We start from the raw sequence: 16849 nt of genomic DNA, 5'->3' as shown, positions 1-16849 counted from the left end.
GTTTCTTTGACTTGTACTGGGCATCTTGTGCGACAACATTCATATTTTTTTGAATGCCATCGCAGGGCAAAGCCATTCTTGTCCAACACATGGATCTTGTCATCAAAGTGGACGATCCTCCTAAAATTTACGTAATTCGATCAGCAAAATTGGACGCAAATTGTTCTTTAACGCACTTAATCTCTCCTTCATCCACACAAAATATAAGCCTGCTTGGGTTGTCATTCTTGTGTTTCTGATGGGCTGGGTGGGCATCATTTTGTTTAGCATAAATTATTCCTTGTGCTGTTCAATGAACTGAAACATCGTCGTTGCATTTGATGCAGATATAGCGCAACGACGGCTCATACTTTAGCCTGAAGACATTTTGCCCTGAAATAATTCTGTGGGGTGGATTTCTGAAACAAAAATAAATACCAAACTAGGCTAACACCTAGTTGTCCAAAATTATATGGGACTTGATATGAACTGGATCGCGAGAGCGCAATTCCAACTCACTGAAGGGTTCACGATTCAAGTTCCAACATTGTAAAAAGCTCAATGTGCATCGGCAATTCATTAATAGATAATTTGAGAATAACGTCTGAATTATTTTTTCAAAACTCAATTAGACTATTCACTTTGCATAAAATCATGAAGCAGTGGAAAAGCTTGGATGAAATCAACACATAAAAAACAACAAATAACAAACTGAATCTTAAGGTTATTATTTTTCACTCATATTTATGATAAAAGTTTTTTAAAAGTTACCATTTCCACGCCAATTTGGTGAGAGAGACAAATGATAAAAAAAGGTCTTGGCGTTGATCTCTGCATATAAATTTGTAATTTTGCAAGAAACAATAAACAAAAAAATGCGCCCATATATCAAAATTTTTACAGTGAAAGTTTGGCTCGTGGAGTGGAATTGCTGAATGAGCGAAAATCAAGGTGCGCGCTTTGAAAAATCAAATAATACCTCAACAGGTGAGTGTAAGGCCCATCAGAGTCCGCCATTACTTTGTGGGTCAAACTGGGGTCAAAATTGAGTAAAATGTCGAAAATCAGAAGAATAGTGTCGATTGGTCTGAAACAAAAATCAACAATCGCGTGGTCAGTTTGCTAGCTCGTGCATTAGGCATTAGGCATATAAAAATGAATACTCTGTCAACCGGCCAAATCATTTAAAAAACGTCAAATTTGTTTGTATTTACTAAAATTAAATTTAATTTATGTGAACAACGGCCCCCGTATAATCATTTCCGTGGCTACTAACGGCACATTTCAAAACAAATAAAAATTCCAAACAGAGAGTTGGTTAGCAGAAAACACACTGCTGGCAATAAGTTTTTTTATCAAGCCGCATCTTAGTCCTACATTTTAGCAGTTTTTTTTCCCCAACGACCATCCCCTCACAGAAAATGCGTGTGTTCAGGCTTAAAAACCAATTTTGCAGTAAATTAACAGCGTGAATCAAAGGTGTTCGCAGAGAATTCCAGAGAAAAAAGCGTCCCGAATTGTGCCAAATTAAGCAGAGCTCAAAACCAGCCTGAAGTTCACGAGCAAGAGGAAATCTGGTGCGTCTATTTTTGTTGATCAAAAAGAGTAATTTAATTGTACTTTGACTAACACAATTGTGAATGCGGGTAGTGCTTCAGGGTTTCGGCCAATTTAATAGACCTTTTTCATTAAGGCAACAATGGGATTCGCAGGCACAAAAACCACTTTTTGGAGGTGTCAAAACGCGACGTTCCGTGCTTCCTGACGTCTTTCTCAGGTCAGTGGTCACCAAATCGGAAAAATCTGGGCATTTTCGGCATCCTCATGAAACGAGCTTTCCGCCGGTGTGCCGTTTTTCGCTCCGAAGAGTCGCGTTCTTTTCAAAGCTCGGAGATACGACCAAGAAAATTTGACCGTTTTCAAACGCAAATTTATCCCAGAATTCTAAATTGACACGCAATAAAATGCACACCGTTGGAAAGCTCGTTTCTTCTAGATTTAGAATCCTGAAGCTCGCACCATTTCTTTGAGTTTGACCTATCTCTTTTTGTCCGAGAAGCACCCCTCCTCCGGCCCTTTTTGCTTCAATTTTGATTGTTGATTGCGACTCGGTTGAGCCCTGACCCGGGCCACGTCAGGTCAAAAATATATTATGAAAATCTATAAAAAGCTGGAAAATAAAAGTTTAAGAGTTGCTTAAAATAACTATTTAAATGCCAAAATTTATTTCACACGGACGCCCGAGATATAAAAGGGTTTGTGAGGAGTGCTCCCATTTCAATTGTGATTTTTTTAGAAAGAAAAACTTAACACAAAAGTTGTAGCTAAAGACATTTTCTTTCTTTTTGCAATAGTATATGTGTCTGTAAAAAAAATTATAATTGAGTTAAAATTGAAGAAAATAAAAATTTAACTTTTTAGACACGAAGAAAAATTTTAAGATTTTTTTGAAGATAGCCAATCGATTCAGCATGTCTTCATTAGTCTATGACCAAATTTTCGTTAATAAATTCGCAACACTTACAAAGTTATTGCAAAATGTTTGCCGGCACCTCTTTCATTTAAAAACAGAGACACGACCCTTTTGAATATTTCTTTGCAGCAATAGAAGCCATTTTGGGCAATTATTGGAATTTAACATACCATTTTGTTGCAAAGACTTGATTTGACTATGTCCTTAACTAAAACTACTGTCGCAAGTGTGGCGGTAATACAAATTTTCGCGTGCAAAATACGCGACGAGAACGTGCAATTTGCCAGACGTGTGAAGAGATCGGCGGCGGCTTCTCCTGCTTCGTTCTCGTTGCCAAGCAAAGAGGCGCGCTTTAATAAAATTTATTATTTTGTGGTTTAAATGTTTTTATATTTTAACTTTTAATCGTCTCAATTACGAACTTTCAGAATGATTGATTGGTCTGATTTTTACTTCAATGTTAATTATTCTTGATATGTGGTAAAATTTACATGGGCACAGCGCACTTGGCGATCAAACCAGTAAAAATTTGCAAGTTTGGTCAACAATTGTAACAAAAAACAGTGTTTTATTCCAAAAACTCGATACTGTTCCCAATTCTAATAATTGAAGTTCAACTTTGTAATTTCCAATTGCAGATGGTTTTTATTCAAAAACTTTGTCCAATAAGTCAAATTTTTTTCAAGGGAAAAAATTAATTTTTCGAGACACAAGACTGACAAGACTGAAAAAATTGAGCGCGAGCGCAAAATTGTTGAGCGCATACATTTATTTATTTCTGTAAAGTGTGTAAATGTTATATTTTAATAGTAGTTATTTAATTTTACTGAATATTGCTTCAATTTAAATTTCCTACATGTCTCGGCCAGCCGCGTTGCACCGCGCCAGCCACGGTATTTTTGGGTCTATAGTGACCAGCCGCCGCGGTTGTGGCCAAGCCACAAGATAAATTTTTGAAATCGCTGTTTTCAAATATAAAAATTATAAAAATTTGAGCTTGATTTTATTCTGACCTTTATTTTTGTTAATGAATCTTTTAAACTATTTTGTTTTATCGCTTCGCTTGCCTAAATATTTTTTTGTATTTGAAATAATTATATGGCTCTACTTAGTACCAATCGGTGGTTTGATATCAATTGAATATTGCAAGTTTAATTTGGCCAAAAGCGCAGGAGATATAAAGGTTTTTCTTCCACGATTCGACAGGTTTTCGAGTCATTCAATGTTCCGTAGAAATAAAATATCCTACTCTTCATGTTTCGGCTGCGGGCTGCAGTTGTAATTTAAGAGCTTACATAAATTTTTTGACAAAAATTACTGAATTTTGAAAAGGTACATACACATAAACATTAACTTATAATTTTCTGGCAAGAAATTTTTTTTAAGTAACAATTTTCCACAGACTTCAGCCAAAAATTTCGTCTTTTATATGAAGCCAAAAAGCATATAGAATCACGTATAATATATATCGTTTCCTATAAAATAATAAACGAAAATCCGACTGTTTCTTAGATCACAAGAATCATACTACAATTATAAATATCTTCTAGAAAAAAAACTATACCACTTATTTACCATTTTTTTATGCTGGCAAGCCATGCTTGATATATATATATTTTTGAATTATACTTTTGAAGATCAAAATTGGCATCCTCGATACTGTTTTATTGGATATAAACTCTGCTTTTGTTCAATGATTTAGTTTCAAGAAAATATTTATTGGGTTCCAATTTAGGGCAACTATGCCCCATACATGAACTGATCCAAATAAATGACAAAAACAAAAATTTAAAACAAGAGAGAAAGAAAACATAAGTATTGCTAAAAATATTGCTTTTTCAGTACTGCTTTAAAGAAATTAACATTTTCAATCAAACATAGAATTGACGGTAACGCATTCCAGAACCTATAACATTGTACTTGAAAAAAGTTTTCTTGATTTACTCATATCTGACGTTTTTTGCTGGTCTTTGGTTACCGAAGCGCAAGAAAGCCATCATGAACAACAGCTGCAGCTCACAGCCGAATCATTTAGAGATACACACTTTTTTGTAGCTATACCAGTGCAGAAAGAGTAAAACTTCATACAATTCATAGAGGAATAGCTGAGAGTATATTGATTCAACAAAAAAAGGTAAAAATCAGTAATTCAGTCATTTGTGTTATATAAATTAAATTAAATCAACAGAAAGCAGAGAAATTTGGGTGATTTGAGTTTATTCAAGATAATTAAATGGAAATTTTATCTCAGATTACATTATCGTCTTTTAATCTTTTAATGATAATTGAAAAAAGAATGGACCATAAAGGGCTTACTTTATTTTAAGCATGATCCAACCCTGCAAGACTTATAAGTTGATTTTCTGATATTTTTAATGTAATTCTTGCTTCATGAAGTTATGGGCAAGCAAGCTAGGACTAGGAATCACATTTTGCACGCTGACCGTCTTGCATTTCCTCCCTGCTTGCAATTATTTCTTAAGTTATAAAGCAAGCGTCTGAAACGATTTTCAAGACTACCTTTTATCAAAAGTATAAAAAAAACGATGAATTATTATAAAGCTGTTGTGGGTTCACCGCGGCGGCCATGTCACTTTAGATGTTAGGCGTTTTAGCAGTTACCTCTGCTGGTTGTGATACCCCTTTTGCTCACTATTTCCACTTCCAATTTTTTTGTATAGACTTGAGTAGAATAAACGATAATAATGTTGTAATAAGACTAAGAGACATAATTATCAAAAGAGACATTCGAATAAAAATGAAATTGTCGAAGGTTTGGCTACCGGGATGGAAAATAAAATTTCAATATCTCAGCCGCTAGCCGCCGCCGAGGGCAAAACGCGGCTCAGAATTGACGCAACCCCCTACAAGGTATGCTACGCCGCCTTACATTGCTGTTAGGCGGGTTGCTGTCACTGGCATTTTACTAAAAAATATGTTGAATTATTTGAATTATTTATTTCTATATTATCATATTGTCGTGGGCTATGCTGTTGAGTAAGAGCGAGTACATGGTCAGCAATTATAGTCGCAAGGTGCAATGCATTCAGTCTGCTGTTAACGATAGAACAATATAAACAATATAAACACCTCGCTGCTCTACCATGGTACTCGCCGCCTATCTTTCATTCCCCTTCTTCCCGTAACAATATGCATTGGCATGCATTTAAATTGGCTTATATAATTTATCATAATAAACTATTTATAACGCGCTATTTTACCGTGGTCAAAAAATTTGGAAATTCTAAAATGCTTTAACAGTAAAAATGCAAGAATTCTGACGCTGGAATGGTACATGTCTTCCTTGGTGAAAAAATTTATGAAAAAAAAATCCAATCAACAGGAAATAACTTGTTTGTCGAGTGTAAAAATTTATCTACTCGAGTGTAAAGAGTTTTGATTGCAAACAAGACGAATCACAAATTTACTTGTCAGAAAATAGTCTTTAGCGATGATGTGAAAATTTCTTATCAAAAATTCATTGCTCATTATCAGAGATAGTTTGTTTTTATCTGTCAGAAATTCAAAAATAAAGAAAATCAAATGTCAGAATTTATTATTATTTTCTTTTATTATTATAGTAAAGGCGTCGAGTAGACGTAAAATTATGAAGTTTTTATAAGCAAACGATAAGCAACATAATATGTATCGCATGGTATGTTTCTCGTTTCTCCGTTATTCAGTTAGAAATATTGATTAATCATAATGAATTTAACTACAAACCAAACTCAATTAATTAATTCTTCAGATCACTTCAGATGCTATAAATATTAAAAATTTACTCGCAGTTTTCTGATAAATTTTTTTCTGGAAAATGAATCATTTTGCTTGTTCTGATAAATAATTTCTGACGAATTATTTTTGGATAAATGAAAAAAATTAATATTTTTTTCTTTCAAAAGTGATAAATGAGGGGCTCTAAACAAGACATGACAATATTAGATAATAATTATGTCGAAAACTGAATAATTTTTTTGCTCTTTGAAGGAGACAATGCCATTGGACAAAGTAAAATTTTGAAATTATAAAAATAAAGGTACAGGAAGATTAAAAAAGTATGACGCTCTAGCGATATTAAATGAAAAAATTAATTAAATACGTAAATAAAAGAGTGAAAGCAGCGATCTAGGCGCCTCAGCTACTAACGACGCTCTGCAAAAATCCCCTCTTTGACACCCTCAAAAGTTGTTTAAACTCGCTATCGAGCCAATAACAACATAAGGAATCAAGGCAATCTGGCTTTATTTAACTTTAAACGAATTGAACACACTCAAAAAACCTAATTCTAAATACCTGAAGAGAGCCTTGCAAGAGTCGAAAGTCAATACTGGTCCACGAGCTAGCCGACTCAAATTTTTTGGTGCCTCTGATTTAAGAAGGAAATTCGAGCTCCCTGAGACCGAGAGTTACCTAAAGTTTTTAGAAAATCAAATGTTTCTCTGAAATTGATCCCAATTTCTATGACAAGCCCGCAATGAAGAAGCAACCATGCTTTGCTAAAAGGCACGCTTTTACAAAAGGTACGTCTGCCAAGCCGCATATTGAATTTAACTTGTTGAATAAATAAAAAATTGCTCTAAGAATCATAATATTATAATTTATTGTTAAATTAATTTGGTTTTTAAATTCAAGCAGCAAAGAGCAACTGAAAAAAAATCAGCAATTAGCATGTTGTATTATATGGCCAAGCTCTGCCTCGGAGCGCTGCCTCGGGACGCCAGGCACGGTCTCAGTCTCAAGGGTGACTAAAATTTTAATACATAAACCAACTTAATATAAATTAAATTGCCATTTATATTTAAAAATGACTTAGTTTTCTTTAATATCTAATTTACCATGAATAATGAGATAATTTAACTTTTCTATCGTAGCCCAACGTAATTAACCCAACTATTATAAATTAACCCACAATTTAAGTTTTAAACCCTCAAAATAATATTTATTTATAAGATTTACAAATAAATCCTGTCGCGTGATTTTGATAAGAATTTGTGTCACCCTGAAGGTCACAGTCCGACTCGCAAGTCGAGAATGTTAGAAATTTTGAACATTTGTGATTGACGTTTCGATATCTGCTGCGTGAATTGGCTGGAAGCTCAGACTTGTTCTCGCTCATGCGTGTATTATAGGCAAGTTTGTAGCCGAAAGTTGCAATCCATTGTTGATAGTCAACGTCCATGTGAAGAAAAGTTTTGTTAGAATTTTGTACCAACAGTCCGCGACCAGAACAAACAAATATATTCTTATTTTCAATATAATTATTTCAAGAATATTCTCGAAATAATTTTCATAATAAAATTATTGTGTTCAGAGGGAGATAATTTTTTTTCTAATATTGATACATTAGGCTCTCCTCTTCAGGCAAATTTGCGGATTCCGACTGCTGGATTGATTCTTTGCTGTAAAAATAATATATAATTCGTTTTAATTGATAATAATTATCTGCGCAACATAAAATTTCTATTGATTTTAGTACAATTATTTTATTTTTAAATTATTTATTTTCATTTATTAGAATAAACAAGGAATATCAATTGTATAATAATAATTTTTATTCCAATAATATTTTTCTATTAATAATATATGAGTTGTTGAAATGAAGCTTTTCTCAATTTAAAAATATTTCGTCGCCTCGAGTGTCAATTTCTTCTAGCAAAATACAATATGTACGTATTTAATGTGGCCAAGCCGCGCGGGCAGCCGAATCCAAGAAACGGAGTCGCATATTGAATTTATCCTTTAAAAAAATAGCTGTATGCATCCTAAATTAACAAGTAAAATTTTAATTTAATTTATTTTTAACTCTAACAGCATTTCTCCATTCTTCCCCACATTTTTTTTATATGTATGTTTAATCGTAATTCTTATGTAGCGCGTTTGCTCATGAAATAGGTTGGTACTTGAATTTGTTAGTTTTAAGATTTTAATTTTTGTATTAAAATGTGGTGTTTTTCAATATTGCTGATTTTTTGTATTTTTCTTGCTCATGAAATAGGGTCGCAGACCGTGACCAAAACTGGAAGAGCCATTTGTTTTTGAATAAAAAACGATTTTCTGCAACGAAGGAAAAAGCCTGATCTCTTCATTTCCATGATCTTCTCCTCAAGTGTCAACTTCTTCAAACAATATTAAATATATGTTTGGAATTCTAACTGCAAATCAATTTCCACCATACTTTGCATTGCAATCAAAAAAGCTATTAATTCTGCGATGAAACTGTTTAAATATCTCAGCTTTTCAGCTCATTTCAACAAGGGCGAGTAGGTTTCCAATCTTAGTCTAACTGGTTTTTTGTGACTTTTCTACTAGGATTGGCTGCCGATTCTAAAAAAATGTAATATTTTCACTCGCCTTCTCGACACTGTTACGTAGTGAAAAAAAATTGGATTTAAAATGATGAAACAAATAAATGACACGAATAATCAAAATGTGAAAGTGGAACTCGTCGTTTGGCGAAGAAAAGGAATTGACTATTCGGAGACGCAATCCAAGGGTCATTTGAAAGACAGAATGCTCATGGAAATGCAACAATGCGGCGCGAGGGCGTCCAGAGCGACGAATTTTCCAAGTGCTGAAACTTGCGCACCGAACATCATAAAAATGCACATTTCACCTTTTTTCGTCCGTGAATAATATTCTTTGCGTACTACGATGCCCAAGAGCTGTGTCACCGCAAAACGTGCTTCGTTTTGAATACATCTGCAATTTGCGCTCTTCTGCGCGATATCTTTTGCAATTTAAATGCGTTGAAAAACGGTGCTTGTTATCAACTCGTAATCGCAGGAGAAATAAGGGAAAAAGCGCTCTACGATAGCATAATCCTGCGCTCTCCTCGGTGAAAATATTTCCAAAAATATTAATTTTCACATCGTTTCAGAGCAAAAAATAAATAAAATCAACGTGTTTAATAAATTAATACTGATGCAATTTAATATTCCTTGAGCACCTTTCAAAATGCACGAAGTGCCAAATTTTAGGAATTGATATTTCTCATACATCAATTATAAAAATCTATAAAAGTAAATGAAAAAAAAAAAACACACACACACACATTTCGGTAGGCTCAAACATAAACCCTTCGTCGGTCTGTGTTTTATTTGCAACAAGCAGGACCCTTCGAATTGAGCCACGTCACAGGAGAAACAAGCATTTAAGTCGCTGTCCATCTCCTTCTGCGAGAATTTAGTTCACAAAAGATCTCACTGCAATTCGGTTTTAATCTAGCATCCCATTTAATGACAGGGCTTGTTCATTTTTGGGGGAAAATTTTATTTAAGAAATTTACTACAGATTAATTCTAATCATAAATCGAACAAAACTATGGATAATTCAAGCATTGAAATTTTTCCTGAATGTTTCTTCTCAACGTGGTCATTGTTTATCAGAGACTTGTGTGGGAAGAGCAGAGAACATCAAAAAAATAAAAATTTTATATATGTGTTCAACAGAAAGCTCTAAATTGCCCATCTCATTCATCTCAAACAAGCTTTATAATTTTTTTATTCTATAAAATGCACAATAATAAAAAATAACTAGGGTAAAATGCCAAATTTTGCCCGCGCCGTATAAAAATATACAGAACGGAATAAAATATAAAATTTTGGAAGCTCATAAAATATGCCGCACCTTTTCGAGACAAACTTTGCAATGCACCCTGAATGCAGGGTTGAAAAATATAAATGAGTTCATAATATGTAACAACAGGAAGGTGAAATCAAAGACGACCTGAAGACGACCTATCATTTTTTATTTCGCTTCATTTTTAATATTTCTTTTGAAAGTGTCCAAAGGAGGCTGTACATGTGGAGGAAAATAAGGAAAAGTTCCATAACAGAGTCACATTATAATTTATAAATTATGTTTTCCCGCAGAATCAAAATGTGAAAGTGGAACTCGTCATTTGGCGATGAACACGGAATCCAAGGGTCATTTGAAAGACAGAATGCTCATGAAAATGCAACAATGCGGCGGGAGGACGTCCAGAGCGACGAATTTTCTGAATGACAAAACTTGCTCCTCCGCGCGCACTGCAGCGACGGAACGCGAGGCAAACATCGCAAAAATGCACATTTCACCTATTTTCGTCTGCGAATAATATTCTTTGCGCAAAAGAGCTGTGTCGCCTCAAAACGTGCACCGTTTTTAAAAAATCTGAAATTCCCGCTCTTCTGCGCGATATATTTAGCAATTTAAATGCGTTGAAAAACGCAAAATTTGGACGCGAGGCGTTTTCTTACCGCGTCGTCAAAGTTTGTATGTCCATTATGCAAATTGTTCTCGTTAAATTCAGATATTAGTATCTTTTATCCAATTTTTAATTTTGAACAGTATAATTATTTACATTTTGACCAAAGCAGAAATTTTTTTCTTAAAATTTAATAGATTTATTTTATTTTAATCTATAATTTAATTTAAAAAAATTAATTATCAGTTATAATTTTTTATAATATATTATTTACAATTTAAAAAAAAGTTTAAAAAAAAAGTAATTGAAAATCTTGATGCCTAATATTTCATATTTTCTTTGTTCTTGTTACTTGTTCAATAAAATGTTACTTAAAAATTAAACTCGTGATCAACGCCAGGCATGCTCAAAATTTTCCACGCGTGGAACAAGTCGCCGCGTATCACTTGGTACGTCATGTAACGCATGTAACAACTATCCAAACGGCTGTGGATCAACTCTCCATGAAACGATTCTCCGTACACCAGCTTGACAGGCTGTACGGCGGCACAGTTTCCAGCCATGTGCAAGGCGTATCTGTGGCAAAAACTTAATACATACTCCCCCTGACCAATGGCTCTAGCGGCCGGTGCGGTGCACTTTTCTTCAAAGAAGAGTGCGCCGTGCTCTAGCAAGTTTTTATATCGAAGAGCCATTTCTCCATTCACCCCTAACCAACTTTCTTATTATGTATTTTTTGTGTTTTCTATTCAATTTTTGTGCATTGAATTGATGTAAGATGTTGTGTATTTCATATTATATTTGAATGGAGAATAAAACAATTAAAAATAAATATATATAAATAAATAGATAATTTTTAGTCAGTTCCCAAATAAGATTTCAAACTTAACAGGAAAATTTCATTTGGAAGATAAATAAAATTATTTTTCAATTTCATGAATTTCATTTCATTCTTTTTTGGATTATGAGCAAGGTTGACGAGTGCTCTGAAAGCACGAGCGCGAGCATTTATTACAAGAGCGTAGAAAAAGATCGCTCTGTTCGCGCTCTTTTTAACTTTCTGGGAATGACATAAAAGGCACTTTTTTCTTGCTTTTTTTCTATATAATAAGAGGCGATCACCTCGAGGTATCAAGTAAACATAAATGGAACTGTGAGCGGCTATCTTATGTGCCCCAAAATTTCAAATAACGCGAAGAAAATCCAAAAGTTTTGTAAAAATTCGGAGGCCATTTTACGCAAGTTGATGGCATCAATTTCGGGAAAATTAATGCGCGAAAGAATTTGAAAATCAACCGAAAATCATTATTTAACTAGAAAAAGGTACTTGCTATAGGCTAGGATTGTCAAACTTTTTAATTGAAGCCAATAAAAAAAAAATGAAAAATATTAACGTATGAGTTGTTTGCCAATAATTTCGCCATTGCGAAAGAAATGAAAACTTGCTAATTCCCAAATTACAATTAAAAGTAATCAAGAAAAAAAGGATGATTCTTGTTTAGGAAAAATTGTAGAATGACGATTTTGTTAATTTAAATTAATTTAAAAAAAAAATCCAAAATCTAAATGTGTGAAAAGAGCGCTCGCAAGCGCTCGAGTTTGGAAAAAATTGAGAGAGCAAGCGTAATTTTTTTTAAAGAGCGCTCGCGGGCCGAAAATTAGCGCGCTCGCCAACATTGATTATGAGAATTTAAAAACCCAAAGAAACCACTCGAAACGGGAAATAATTAAATAAGTAACGTGGAATTACTTTGCGAGACACGAGATACTGAGACAAAACCAGTGTAAAAAAGTTAGAAAATTCCTTGCTGAGATTATAAAAAATTAATTGAGGGCGAAAATTTCCCAAAATTAACATTCCTAAAAACCACCCCAATCTGTCCGTATGTGTTTTGAGCTGGCAAGCAGTTTCGGCAAATGAAGCCTCATCAGCAGCACCTTGCCTCGCGAAACAAATTCCACCAGCAGCAAGCTGCGAAATGATTTCAAGTAATTTTGGCCGGAGTACTCTTAAGAATTAAAAAAAAAAATAATAATATTTAAAAAAAAAAATTATGATAAATACGAATATTTATTTATTTTTCTGATTTGTAGATTAAATTTTTCAGTCAGTTCTTAGGTAAGGTTTTCAATTATTCAAGAAAAGTTCAATTTTACAATGTTTTTGATTAATTAATTTATGATATGAACTTATTTAATGATGGTGACGTAATTTCGCGCAAAAAGTATATTCCAATTGTGCGAGCGCTTAACGAACGAAAAAATAGTTCGCGCTAAGTTTCTTGTCGGCTCAGCAAAGTTCAAAGGCAATAATGGACTAACTTCCTATACAACTGCCGAACAGAAAAGAGCGATTTGAACGCGCGAGCATCGACTTGGGCACATAACGCGAAAAGTGCCGGTTCCTCTCTCGAGGATTTTGTCTTAAATGCGAATATTTCTGCATCGTCTCGATCGCAAAAGGCATACGCACTAGAATGACTCCCTAAATTTTTAAAAACCGAAAATGCGCTGCGAATGAAAACGAAGTTTTTTTGTACTCACTAAAATGCACAAAGGGTCGGTCAAGCTGGTCTGTGGCCGCGTCTCTCAAAGGAAGACTGCGATGCAGCGCAAGTCCAACCAACTAGAGTCCCAACCCTCTGAAACCAAAAATATAAAAATAAATTTAAGCACATGACATGTGATCCCAAAAAATGATGCAAAATTATCAACCTGGAAATTCTCTTATTTTTTTGTCCTCCAAGATGTACATAAATATATTTATTTTTGCGCAACAATATCGCGACAAAGTAAACCGCCAGTTCCTTTATTATCGTAAATTTTCAAAGAAATAAAATAAAAATTAGAAGTGGAAAATAATGCAAAGAAATTCACGGCGCGCGGAAAAAATAAAAGCGCCAAAAGTAGTAAATTCCGTCGCACATATTCCCTGGCAATTGCCGCACGCGGCTAGAATTTGTGTAATCGATCGGGCTGCATCTTTTGGGTGCAAACTGCGACAGAGTAAAACACGCGCTTAGAAATGCCAATAAGAAATTTTATGAAATGACGCGCGTTTTGCCATTATGCTCCTGTGCTTGCCGACGAAATTGTAAATAATTTACTCGGCGTGCCTTGTCGAACCGAAAAGGATGAAATTTTTCTTAGATATTTAATTCACCCTCAAAACGTTTTATAAGGACAAATTTGAAAAACTGAATAAAAATAAATCCATCAAAACTAAGGCGCCTTATGCATACCTTTGGCGAACAAGCCGCGTTGAGAAGGTCGTGGCACTAGTCGTGTCCGGCCAGGTCGTGGCACATTAGCCACGCGCAGAGTCCTCCTTGGGTCAGTCAGTTGACGATTTTCCCTCTTTGCCCTTCTTCAAATCCTGTTTGACGTTGTCCAACTTTACAGGGTTGTCGACGATGAAGACCCTCGTCGAGCAGAGAGAAGACTGGGACGAGGCGACGGACGGCGAGAGCGAAAACGAGCGATTATAGCGGCACTAGCGCCACTGGCTTGCTCGCAGCGCCAATCTCGCGGTGGCCGAATTAGAACTTCGATAGAGCGCATGCGCACGAAGAAACGAACACTTGTGTTGTGTTTTTGGCTTGTTTTGTTTACTACATTATGTATTGTGTTGATGATTATATGTATGGCCGGCATAACAATCCAACTTTTCTTGCAAATTGCTACTAATAATTCAAAATTTCGGATTGAAGAGTGATTTATGACCGATCTAAAAGAGAAAGTGAGTAAAAAAAAAATTTCGGGGAATTTGAGCTAAAATTTGCAGCGATTCAATCGAGCACATGACGCAAAAAAATTGTTCATAATTTTGTTTATTTGGTAGAACTTGGAGTGTTTCGCCACAATAAAAAATGCATTGATATTTTTTTGACTTTTTTTCTTCTAAGAGATGATGGTTTTGGGTGCTATCGTTGCCTGCCTGGAAGTGAGAAGGGATTTTTTTCTTTTCTTAAATCCCTGTTTCTGCCCAGGCCTGTTGCGACATTATTGTGTGCACAGGCAAATTGGTCATGCAGCGCCAGATTGACAAGTTCTCTAGAGGGGCTATAGTTTCCTCTCAACAGCTTGTGTGTTTGAGAAGGCATTTTTCCTTACATAATTCAGCTCGCTTTTCTTTTATTTATATCTAGTTTCAACTTACAACCAGGAAATAACTTAAGTTTTTTAGTTTCATGACCTTTAATATGAAATACAATATTGTAAAGATCTTCAGGTCATTTTCCTGGGAAAAGTTATTTTAAATCAAAATTGCCAAACCTGTGCATAAATTAAAACTAACTGAATAACTTAAATGTAACTTCTTGAGCGCAATTTGGAACTGATATAGACATCTGTCAAATAATCTGCGGTGAAGCTCTCGAGGGCCTCGATTTCTGCTTTCACCTTTTTCTCCAACAAAATGTCAACCTTTAAAAAGAGAGATTAGCAGATAAATAAAAATTTAAAATGCTACACTGTCACAATTTAATTTGAGACCCCACCTGCTTTTTTATGGCAGGATTTTCAATGACGTATGGCCTGTTCAGCAAACTAAGGGCCACCTGGTCGTCCTTTGTTGAAAAAGGAATCAAAACCCTCTCTTTGAACCAGAGCTTATCGATGTCGCTTGGATGAACTCCGATCCATTTGATCTCGGGCATGGCCAGCGCAGCAGCAAATTGGCACATGGCCTTCAAAATATTTAATTAGTTCTCAGTTCATCTTTTTTGCAAAATTAATACCATTGAGCCAAATCTGTATGTACACATGATGTCTATTCCGTGAGGGTCGGCGTCCACCAGGATGAAAATCGGGAGTTTCAGTTTGTCCCAAATCATTTTGACCAGCAACCGAGTGCTCAGGTCTGGATACCCCTTTCCCTGAAATTTAGTTAAAATTTAAATCAGAAATTGATTTTTTTTTTCAACATTTTCACCGTTATCAAAATGCTGGATCCGTAATAGTCCATCAAGTCTCCATCCAGAATTTTGTGGAAAATGGCGTCTTTTTCCACAATGAGAACAAAATTTGCATTGGACTTGAGATTGCTGGCGCTGTAAATGTTTGCAGGAATCAGAACACCTGAAAAAAAGGTGCACAAATTCAATGCAGGCACAGATAAATTTTTTTTATAATTATCTCACCTCTTTTGCAATTGATGCTTCCGTCCTGGAACTTGATTTCAAGGTCTCCTGCGACAATTCCTTTTCCTGCAGAGAAAATTCCAAACTCCCAAGGCGCCGCCTTGAGAAAGTCGCTCATTGTGACGACCCCTTTGTCCAGCATGGCTTGATTCGGCAGCAGAAACTGGTAAAACAGTTCACGCTTGGTGGCAGTGGAGTTGGTTTGCAAAAGCCAGTGCACCCTTTCCATCAGTTGTACCATCAGAGATAATTTGTGGCGACTCTGCCCGCGTTTGATGGAGACGACCCTCTCCTGTTTGTCCTCGGATCGATAGATGAGCCTGAAATTCATTAAACAATTTACAATTAAATTTTGTTGTACATACTTTTGATTGCCTTTATTATTAATTTTTAAATAATTACCGGCCTCCCTTGTACTCAGCGGTCAACCATGAAACAACGGAGTGCTTGAAAGAAATTGGGTTGCCTTTCGAAATGTCCGAAATCATTTGTAATACTGTGTCCTCAATCTTTTTCTTCATTCCATTCCTGCAAAAGCCAGAAACAAGGAATTGGAAATTTTAAATTTAACATGGATTATTTTTCTAAGTTGAAATTTTAATTAATCATTAAAACTAGCAGAAAAAAAACAGTGTAAAATGTATTAAATCATAATTTCTTCTTTTCCCAGTGAAGAGGGTATTCATTTTCATTCTAGGATTGCAACCATAAAATTTATGCAAAATTAAACCTTTTATCTTCTTCTTCTTTGGCCTTTTTCATCTGCTTTAAAGACTCTTGTCCTCGGCGAATGTGTTCCGGCTCTTGGATTGGTATAAACTGCAAAAATTCAAATGTAAACTGGCAAATAATTTACACCTTTTCTGTTACGGAAAGTTTGCTCATTGGATCTTCTGTATAGTCCACATTTGCTCCGAGATTTTCTTGCCGAATCTTCTTAAGTTCGTCCACAATCCACGGCTGGACCGGTCGAGTCGTCGCTGATGTTATTCGAGTGAAACCCGTTGGTTTCCGAATGGCAAAAGCGGCTGAATCCATCGTGGATAATTTCCGCGCCTGATTTCCCGCCAA

The 16849-nt window shown here is 35.1% G+C and overlaps 1 protein-coding gene and 1 long non-coding RNA gene across 2 annotated transcripts; both read right to left on the bottom strand.

The window, feature by feature from the left end:
- Positions 1 to 130: 130 nt before the first annotated feature.
- Positions 131 to 14108, bottom strand: LOC132197639 (uncharacterized). Its single transcript, XR_009441877.1, has 4 exons — positions 13880 to 14108; positions 13182 to 13279; positions 959 to 1066; positions 131 to 398 (listed from the first exon to the last, which is right to left on the bottom strand). It is a non-coding gene; the product is annotated as an uncharacterized LOC132197639 (long non-coding RNA).
- A 285-nt stretch (positions 14109 to 14393) lies between these two features.
- Positions 14394 to 16816, bottom strand: LOC132192951 (meiotic recombination protein SPO11). The gene is made up of 8 exons (XM_059613205.1): positions 16649 to 16816; positions 16509 to 16597; positions 16181 to 16306; positions 15779 to 16098; positions 15571 to 15716; positions 15377 to 15514; positions 15137 to 15325; positions 14394 to 15062 (listed from the first exon to the last, which is right to left on the bottom strand). Exons 1-8 carry the CDS (start codon positions 16814 to 16816, stop codon positions 14943 to 14945), a joined length of 1296 nt encoding a protein of 431 aa, XP_059469188.1. The 3' UTR covers positions 14394 to 14942.
- Positions 16817 to 16849: the final 33 nt, after the last annotated feature.

The sequence above is a fragment of the Neocloeon triangulifer genome, unplaced genomic scaffold (genome assembly GCF_031216515.1).
Source record: "Neocloeon triangulifer isolate White Clay Creek 2 clone unplaced genomic scaffold, ASM3121651v1 ptg000001l, whole genome shotgun sequence".
Lineage (NCBI taxonomy): Eukaryota > Metazoa > Arthropoda > Insecta > Ephemeroptera > Baetidae > Neocloeon > Neocloeon triangulifer.
Note: the sequence above shows the minus strand (reverse complement) of the source record. Positions and strands in the feature narration are given on the sequence as shown.

Excerpts from the sequence above, each read along its gene's own strand:
- LOC132192951 (XM_059613205.1), bottom strand. The coding sequence starts at position 16,816 with ATGGATTCAGCCGCTTTTGCCATTCGGAAACCAACGGGTTTCACTCGA. Across the intron at positions 16,099-16,180 it reads GCTGAGTACAAGGGAGGCCG|GCTCATCTATCGATCCGAGG; the intron begins GTAATTATTTAA and ends AATGAATTTCAG. Across the intron at positions 15,063-15,136 it reads ATCCTGCCATAAAAAAGCAG|GTTGACATTTTGTTGGAGAA; the intron begins GTGGGGTCTCAA and ends CTCTTTTTAAAG.